Raw genomic sequence first — 9675 nt, forward strand, 5'->3', positions numbered from 1 at the left:
AGATGGATGGGGTATAAGTAATTTATTTATTTATTTATTATTATTATTATTATTATTATTAATTAATTAATTATTATTATTATTGCTGCTGTCACAAGAATTTAATAGGTACTTCAACAGTAAACACAAAGCATTTCTATTTTCAGCCACAAAACCCCATTCTAAATTACATTTCTCCTTTTATTTTTATATTAACAAAGTAATAATAAATAAAAAAATAAAAATGTGCACCCCCACCCCAGACCATTCCATTTTAACTATCCAACATCCCAAAATTTCGACACCTTTTGTGATCGTTTGACCCCTTTCTGTTTTAACAGTACAAATTCTGCAAATACCCTCCATATCTCCTCAAAATAATTTCTTCTGCATATTCCCTGTCCTGCCTTAGTAGCACATGTTAATTTATCATTAATAGCCATATCCCACACCTCTTTATACCATTCTTCCATTTTATATTCACCTTGCCCTTTCCACTTCCTAGCTATAATAACTCGTGCAGCTGTAAATTACATTTCTGATACTAAGGCCGCTTAATGAAAGTGTGCAAAGACTGGTATAAATGGAGTAAGTTCCATTAGTACAGAGAGGCCAATTCGAGATTTAAATTGAAAATTGTTTATTTCTGCCTTTTCAAGGAGCTTTTAATCACGTCTACGCATTGTGAAGTTATTTGTTTCCCTAAAAACAGACACTGTAAATCAGTAGTTCAAATCCCTCACAGTAAAATTTCCTCAATTTCACAATTCATTCAAGAACTGAAGTATAATTAAAATGCATACCTTCATTTTCCAGATATCAAATATTTCAGAAGCCTGTAAACAGTATTACCTTTCTGAACTGAACTTAGCTACAGCTAAGATTGCCAATGCAAATTCTTAGTATAAAAATATTTATATATCTTAATTTACACACCACACACAATTATATTCTTTTCTTTGTACTTTTCATACAGCGATGGAATACTAATTTAGTTTTGCTTTTTCCCTCCGCGTGAGTTATTAACAGTGCAATCCTGTAAATGTTTACCCTGATATGAGTCCCACAAAGTTAAAGACAACCTCTTAATCTCTAGCAAATGGGTTCAGGATTGCCGTCCCAAGAGAATTGTACACCACATTAGGCATAAAAACAGTCCTCCGTAAGAAAATACAAGTTCTTTTCCCTGAACCTACAAAAAAGAAATAAGGCATATAGGTGGATAAAATTGCATAGCTCACACAAGCTTGTAGTGAGATAGTGCTTGGCACAGAGCTCAGTGTAGATCCAGCTTCGGAGTGCATAGAAAAGGGGGAAAACATTTTTAGAAAAACCTTTACAAGGTCACTTGTGGTTAAGACACTTTACACCTTAGTCCCACCATACAATTTAACAATGCTAAATCGTCACAATACTAAAGTGTCATAGAAACACCTCGGCATATTATGTGCACAGTGGAATCTTACACAGAGCCTGCAGGACAATGACCTTTCCATAACTGTTAGTTCTGTTAATAGTCATCATTCTGAAACCGCAAGGGTGGTTTCAGACCAGTGATTTTGCACTAATGCGGTCATCATATGACTGTAACACTAAAGTCCCTTTTCACCAACCAATGGAGCTGTAGTACAAAACATCTGGGGGGTAAGGTAAAGGTAAAGAGACCCCTGACCATTAGGTCCAGTCACGGATGACTCTGGGGTTGTGGCGCTCATCTCGCTTTACTGGCCAAGGGAGCCGGTGTACGGTTTCTGGGTCATGTGGCCAGCATGACTAAGCTGCTTCTGGCGAACCAGAGCAGCACATGGAAACGCCGTTTACCTTCCCGCCACAGTGGTACCTATTTATCTACTTGCACTTCATGCTTTCAAACTGCTAGGTTGGCAGGAGCAGGGACCAAACAATGGGAGCTCATCCTGGGGATTCGAACCGCTGACCTTCTGATTGGCAAGCCCTAGGCTCAGTGGTTTAACCCAGAGCGCCACCCGCGTCCTTACATCTGGGGGGTTGGCAAAGGCAGCTCTGGCATGTCAGAAATTCAATACAGCTTCAAGAAGCGGGGGTGGGCACGTTCCGCAGAGTCCAATGCAAGCAGGACCATTTCAGATGGCCCTCTTCCACAGAGATATCGCTATGCAGCAAGCGCAACATTCACCACCACACTGCAGGTGAAAACTGGCCATCCAAACCTGACCTAAGACACTTGTTTCCATGTGCTGTAGCAGCTATTCTGGGCAGCTAACTCAGCACCTCTGGATGGCCTGAGAAGACGAGTTCATTTCTTATTGGCTACAGAACGGACATAGATTTGTTCGCTCCGGTGTGCTGTTTTGGCCTGCACCTGTGCTTCAAGGTCATAGGTCTTCCTGACACTAAAGAGTCAGGCCACATCTGCACCCTGCATTAGCAGCAGTCTTGTGGCTTCCCCCCTGGGAATCCTGGAACGTTGTAATTAAGGGCGCAGAGAGTTGTTAGGCCGGCCGACTCCATTCCCCCCCACAGCTACAGTTCTCAAAGGGGATTAACAATCAATGCCTTTTCCCAGAGAAGTTGGGGGATCGTGCAGGGTCTGCTCTAACAATGCCCAGCACCTGTACCAAACTACAGATCCCAGGATGCTTTGAGGTAGCCATGACTGTTAAAAGTGGTATCGTGGTGCTTTCAATTTATAATGCGGCACATTCTCTCCCTCCCCAGATTGGCGTCTGTCCCCCTTCAAATATCAAGAAGAGGTGGCAGGGAATGTGAACAGACATCTCCAGCACCTCGGAAATCCATATTCTTTGCACATAGTACTTCATACATAATGCGTTCTGTCCCCTGATACCATGGATTGGAGCTTGCAAAGTAACCTGCAATTCTTGGCAAACCCTGGATTGTCCCAGGGATGAAATTACAAGAGGCAACGGCAATGAGAAGTAGAAACAGGAGGAATAGTAGCTTTGGAAGAAGAGCAGGGAAGTTTTTAGGCACGTCACCTCTTCCCCCCTTGACCACCTCTAAAAATGAAGGCAGTCAACAAAAGAGTTAAACGATGGTGGCAATAGAGGCACCGCTGCTCTGTACTGTTCACACCCATTAATATCCTGTCCTGCCTTCACTGCTGTTCAAACAAGTTTATCAGGTTTTAAAAAATCCTACAGTGACCTGTAAGAGGAGCAGTAACAGGTGCAAAATGAGCAAAACACAGGAGAATTTTCTCCCCCATCACCTTCAACTCTGTGTGGTGGTGATCATTTCCTCAGCCCCACCCAAATCCACAATTCAAGTTTGCCCCATCAAGCATAAGGATAAGGTGTGCCCAGTCTCAGTTTTTAAGACCAAAGGCTGGAATGGCTAACCAAGGTGGGCACGTGGCTAGTTCTGAAACAGAAACAAGGTTCTCTACATATAAGAGACAGAGAGAGAGAGACTACCAGCTTCAAGTGACAGGTTGTCAACAGTGATGTTGAGGACTGCTGGCCTTGATAACTCGAGGACTGCTGGCCTTGATAACTCGAGGCTCTGTTGGGAGTTAATTCTGCTACAATTTCAAGCCTGGCTGGTGCTATGGGTCATGCCCAATTATCAAATGCAGCTTACCGGTAGTTAAAATAAAGAGAGAGATAGCTAAAGCTTTGTCGCTTTTCCTGCCAAGAGGCAAGTTACAGAGGTCTCAAAACCATTACCTTCAGAAGGGAACAGTCTTCTTTAAGAAGACTTTGCCTATGTCAGCCTTGCTGGCTGGGGCTGGTAGCTGTCGTTGGCCAGAACATCTGGAAAGCACCAGGTTAGCAAAGCCTGATCTACATCCTGTCAACAGTCAGGTGCTTATGACAATCAAACTTCCGATGCAGTTTACTCCCTGAACCTCTGCCAGACTAGCTACAATACTGAGTAGTTGATTTAACCGACGCAGAGAGTTAAGAGGCAAGTATCACACTGATTTGTTGAAACTGCTTCTCTGCATACCCTGCCAGCTTCCTGTCACTTCGTAGCCACAGGGGCACAGCCTCTGAGTTCAAGGTACAGACTGGGAATGCAGCACTTAGATAATATTGGCTATGCCACGTTTGAGGAAGTGTGACAACACCTTTACCTAAAGATATAGCCCTTGGGGAAATCTGAATTCCATCTGAAGTGCATTAGGAACCATCCAAAAAGCAATTTCTCTCATTCTCTGACCCATCAGTGTATTTTAAAGCACTACACGTAACTGATTATGTAAACAGTGATAAGGCAGAGATCATAAATAGCTGCTGTCAGGAATTGCAAATGCTGATATAGAGCAGTATTTCCCAAACATGGGTCTCCAGCTGTTTCTGGACTACAATTCCCATCATCTGTGACTACTGGTCCTCCTAGCTAGGGATGATGGGAGTTATAGTTTAACAAAATCTGTAGACTCAAGTTTGGGAAACATTGATAAAGAGCCTTTAAATCAGGTGAGAGAAATCTTTGGCCCTCCAGGTGTCAGTGAACTACAATACCCTGGCCATTGGATGTGCTTGCTAAATACCCCCACGTCTGCTCTATATATTAAAGCAGGTTTTTCCGATACAAGAAACAAGTCAGGTTTCCCACCCTTTTGACATTTTTCAGCGTCATCAAAAACAATGCCTCTTATTTGCAACTAATACTGTTAACCTCAGCTAAGTTAACCTCCTCCCTAAGTTAACAAATGATTGCTTTCACCACTTGCCTCGGGGGGGGGGGCACAACTATTATTTAGAATGGAGTGCAAGAGGTGGGGGGGGGGAAGGAATTTTGGCACAGGTCCACTGCTAACCTGGTGTCTTCCAGTTTGGCTACAACTCCCATCAACCACAGCCAACACACTGATGGGAGTTGAGAAGCTCCCCTAAAAGCTAAGCAGTATTTTCTCCCAACACACTCAACGAGACTCCTGTGTGCAACACGCAGACAGCACTCAGACAGGGTGGTGTTTCTCCCACTTCTTGGCCAAACCACCTCATTCGCCACGAATTATGCTTATAGTTAACTCAGGCATGGGGGGAACATGTGGCCGTCCTGTTGTCACTGGATCAAAACTCCCAGCAACCCAAGGCAACATGGCAAGGGTTGATGGGAGCTTTGATCTATCCAACACCTGGAGAACCACAGCTTCCCTTTCGCTGGAGTAACTCGTATTAATGTTATTATCTGTACCGTGGCTGCGTTTGTATGGATTTCAGTTTTTCCCGCATTTTTACAGTAACACGTAACATAAACGTTCAGTAATCTGCAGTTCTAATCAAGGCTACCTTGTTCCCAAAGTATTACAACCACACACAAAAAAAAACCTATAGTTGTTCCCTTATAAGTGAACGCCTTCGGATCAACCTGTCCAGATATTGGACAATGACTCTCATCAGCCCCCGCCAATGGGAGTTTAGAATAAAAGGCACTTCAGATAGCAAGTTCCCAACACCCTGCCTCTTCATAGTCAATCACTGCCATTCCCAAACCTGTTAAAAATCCTTTTAGAAGCTACCTAAATCTGGCATTAACAGTTAATGGGAATACATGCTTAGCCATACTTAGTGGGAATACACACTAAGTCAGCTGGAAGTAGTCTTGCACAGAGACTCCCAGACCAACAGGCCCATTTCTATTTTTCGAACTTCCATAACTGGTTTTTATCCTCTGCATTGCATGTCCTCATCTGCACATCAGCCCGGCCCTCGGGAGTGCGGTAAGCGCTAAGGCATTTTGCCGAATGAGGGTGATAAATGGTCCCGTCTTCTCTAAAATTCCATATGATGTTTTCTGGGATAGCGGAGCCGTCTTTCGGGCAGTTCCTCATGCCTACAAAATCCTTCTGGTCGGGAACTTCGGCGCAGAGCTCCGTCACGGAGTTGAACCTGATTTCCTTATTTGACGTGTACTCAAAGAACTGGTTCCCTCCTTGCCCGTGGCACCCAAAGAGGTTGACGTGTGCGCCAGTCGGGTTGTGCTCGGGAGAATTGTAGTCTAGGCACTCGGAAGAGATGCCCACGCTGCGGATGGCTCCGTGCCAACCGGGGCGGTCCTCCGGCACGTGCAAGTTCGGAAATATGTTTTTCAGGTACCAGTCGAAGTTCTGGCACTTCAGGCGCTGCCTCAAGAGCTTCCTTTCCGAGAGGTCTCCGTAGTTCTCCTTCCGTGCCGGGGGATTCCTGTTGTAGAAATGCTCTTTATACCCATCCATCCACACTTCTGCCGCCCGCGCCGTGTTCTGGAGGAAGTTCGGCCTGGCGTACGGGGCGCGCTTGGGAAACACATGTCCCACGTGCGAACAGGGGTGGATCTCCAAGATGCCCCCACATTGCCACACCCTAAAGGAGAGTTCCAGGTTCTCTCCTCCCCAGACGTCCATCCCCATGTCGTAGGTGCCCAGGTATTCGAAGTACTTTTTGCTCACGGCAAAGAGGCCCCCGGCCATCGTGGGCGACCTGATTGGATCGATCTTGGACTTCCGCCTCTGGCGCTCGTAGTCGGGGACCGAGTGCCACTGGAACGTCAGCCGCCAGTCGAAGCCCCCGATCATGGGCTCGGCCGACTGCATGTAGAACTCGAAGGTGTTCCAGTCGATGGTGTCGATCACGGGGCAAATGACGGTGCTCATGTTCTCGGCGATCCTCTCCAGCAGCGGCTCCAGCCAGCCGGGGACGCACTCGCAGTGGCAGTCAAGGAACGTGAGGACGTCCCCGGTGGCAAAGGTGGCCCCGATCAGGCGCGCCCGGACGAGCCCTTCGCGCTTGTTGGTGCGGATCAGGCGCACCCTCTCCAGGCCGCTGACGTACTTCTCCAGCTGGCCCTTGAGGTACGCCTTGTCGCTCAGGTCGTCCACCAGGATGACCTCCTTCAGCAGGACGGCGGGAGACGTCTCCAGCACGCTGTGGACCGTGCGCAGCAAGGTGGACCAGGCCTCGATGACCACCGAGGTGGTGGGCAGCTGGCGGTAGCGGTAGGCCTTGGCTTTGCACTCCGCCATGCGCCCGTCCTGGATGTGGCGGTGCAGCGAGATCTTCTGGCTGAGGTAGACATTGATGGCGTACTGCTCCACCAGCTCTTCCTCCTCCTTCTTCTCCTCGGCGCTCAGCTGCAGGTGGGCAGGCTTGCCCCACTCCCCGGGGGCCGAGGGGTCCGGCGGCGCCTTCTCGTAGACGGGGCGGGCCAGGTCTTGGGGCCGCTCCGCCCCGTCGGAGAAGAAGCGCCTCTCCCCGCGCGGAGAGAGCCTCTCCCCGGCCGGGGGCGCCTGCAGGCTGGCCAGAGACAGCGCCACGGCGAAGAAGGCCACGGCGGCCAGCAGCGCCAGCACCACCGCGCAGCCCCTGCCCGGACACGGCCCCCTCCGGGCCAGCCGGAGCCGCCTCATGGCGCGCGCGCGGGAAGGCGCCGCCTGAGGTAAATTAAAGCAGGCGAAGTTCGAGGGCGGCGGCGGCGTCTCCTCAGGGGTGCAGTTCCGGGCTCGCTCCTTCCCGGATACGGAGCCCAAACTCCGAGGAGGCGGAGAAAGCGACCCACCCCCGCCGGCCGCCTGTTCCTCCGCCTTCGCCGCGGCTCCTTGCGCCTCCCCGGCGGGGCCAAGGCGCCCAGCGGTTCGCTCGCAAAGTTGTCCTTTAAGGGGAGGGAGGGAGAGGAGCTTCCTTCCCTTCTCGCCCGCCTTTTTGGCCGTCCCACCCCCCGGGCAACCGGCCACCTCCGTTCGCCTCAGCCGGAGGGGGAACGCGGGGGACAGCCGTCGTCGGGCTCCGGCTGGGGAAGAAGAAGGGGCAGTTGAGGGAGGGGAGAGCGGCGGCGGGGCGGCTGGGGGCGACTGAGGGGAGAGAGCCCCGGTTTGGGCAGGGCGCCCGACGGCGGAGCGTGAGGGAAAGGCGCCCAGCCGCGTCGGCGGCCCTCGTGAGGTGGGCGCTTGGGGAAAGGGGCTCTTTCTCTGCCCTACCTGCCGCGGTGGGCGGGGCCAGAGGGGGAGGGGGCGGGGCCAGAGCGCGACCCTCACCTTTGCACGCTGCTAGCACCACCGCGGAGATGGAAAGGGACCCCCGTGGGTTATCTAGTCCAACCCCTCGCCGTGTAGGAATCTCAACCTTGGACTACCTAGCGCCCTTGCCATAGGAACTAACTCCGGGGGGGGGCAGGTCCCCAATAAAATATTTGAGGCAGCTGGGGGGGGGCTCCTAAAGTTGATGCGCACTGCCATTCAGAGAGTGAGTGTGTGTGTGTGTCACGTCATGTGATTGATTATGTTGGGAGGGGCTTCCCTGCCCGGTCCCCATATTTTATTTAAGTTGGCACCCCTGGTCCCAGCTTAGTCCTTGCAAAATGCTTTTGGTTATTGTGGTTTTGCGTGTTGCGCTCTGCCCTGCACTTTGAGAGGAAGGGTGCTGTTGTTGTTGTATTAGAGACGTACTTGCCAGGCAAGAGAACTTGAGCCGGCAACGCGGACTTTCTTTAAATGCAATTTTTCAATGGAGTTAATATCTGTCCAGTGAAAAGTCGTCTCGCCATCTAGAGCTCAGAGATGCTATTGCACAAGGATTAAGGCACAAAGTTTGCAAGAGATGCCTGTGGCAGCGTAGTTTGCCCTCCAGGTGTGTTACACTGCAGTTCCCAACAGTGGCTCTTGGAAGCTGCAGGCCAGAACATCTGTTGGTTTGCAGCTTATGGGAGTTGTTGTCCAAAGCATTGTTATTATAATAATTAACCAATTAATGTACTGTTTACATGCCAAGCTGGCTTTGAGGCAGTTTACAAGCACAAAACAGTTATAAAGCCCAGTGTGTAATAAAACGGTACACAATAAAACAATTTCTTCAAAATGTTAGAAACACACATATTTAAAATACGCAACAAAGCAAGCCCACTAGAAAGTGTAGCAATTAAAAGAGCCATTAAAATGTCTGGAGGGCCCTAGCTTGAGAAGCTGCATGTTTGAGAGGAGCTAAAAGATTCAGGACAGATAAAGGTTTGTCCTCATTCATGCAGCTCATAGTTAAACTATGGAACTCATTGCTACAGGAAGCAGTGATGGCCACCAACCTCTTCTTCTTCTTTGGCGATCACTCATAGTCAAGTAAGATTGTCTTCCATAAACATGGTTTTAACAGTGAGTCTATAAGTGACTGTGGAGGCCAATTCTGGATCCACACGTCCTTCCATAGTGGGGACATTGGTTTCCGGGCGGGAGTTGATCACGGTGTGGATTTGCCAAGCGTGCCTTCCACTTAGCACGTTTCTCCCTTGCCTCCTGAGTTCGAGTGTCTTCAAAGCCCATGACACCTTTGGTAAAGGCTGTTCTCCAATTGGAGCGCTCACAAGCCAGTGTTTTCCAGTTGTTGGTGTTTATACTACATTTTTTTAGATTTGCCTTGAGACAGTCTTTAAACCTCTTTTGTCGACCACCAGCATTACGTTTTCTATTTTTAAGTTGGCAATAGAGTAATTGCTTTGGGAGACAGACGATAATCGGGCATCCAGGCAACATGACTAGTCCAATGAAGTTGATGTTGAAGAATCATTGCTTCAACACTTGTGATCTTTGCTTCTTCCAGTACACTGGTATTAGTTCGTCTTCGCCTTTCTTCCCAAGTAGGCCACCAATCTAGATGGCTTTAAAAGAGGATTAGACAAATTGATGGAGGAGAGAGCTATCAATGGCTACTAGCAAGGATGGCTATGCTCTGCCTTCGTGGTCAGAGATTGTCATGCTTCTGAATACTAGTCACAGGAGGA

The 9675-nt window shown here is 49.0% G+C and overlaps 1 protein-coding gene across 1 annotated transcript; it reads right to left on the bottom strand.

Annotated features, from left to right (window-relative positions):
• Positions 1-602: 602 nt before the first annotated feature.
• Positions 603-7474, bottom strand: GALNT4 (polypeptide N-acetylgalactosaminyltransferase 4). The gene has a single exon (XM_035129809.2). It carries the CDS (start codon positions 7316-7318, stop codon positions 5570-5572), a length of 1749 nt encoding a protein of 582 aa, XP_034985700.2. The 5' UTR covers positions 7319-7474; the 3' UTR covers positions 603-5569.
• Between the last annotated feature and the right edge of the window lie 2201 nt (positions 7475-9675).

The sequence above is a fragment of the Zootoca vivipara genome, chromosome 12, assembly GCF_963506605.1.
Source record: "Zootoca vivipara chromosome 12, rZooViv1.1, whole genome shotgun sequence".
Taxonomy (NCBI): domain Eukaryota; kingdom Metazoa; phylum Chordata; class Lepidosauria; order Squamata; family Lacertidae; genus Zootoca; species Zootoca vivipara.

What these genes read in the sequence shown, in the direction of transcription:
- GALNT4 (XM_035129809.2), bottom strand. Translation starts at nt 7,318, where the DNA reads ATGAGGCGGCTCCGGCTGGCCCGGAGGGGGCCGTGTCCGGGCAGGGGC.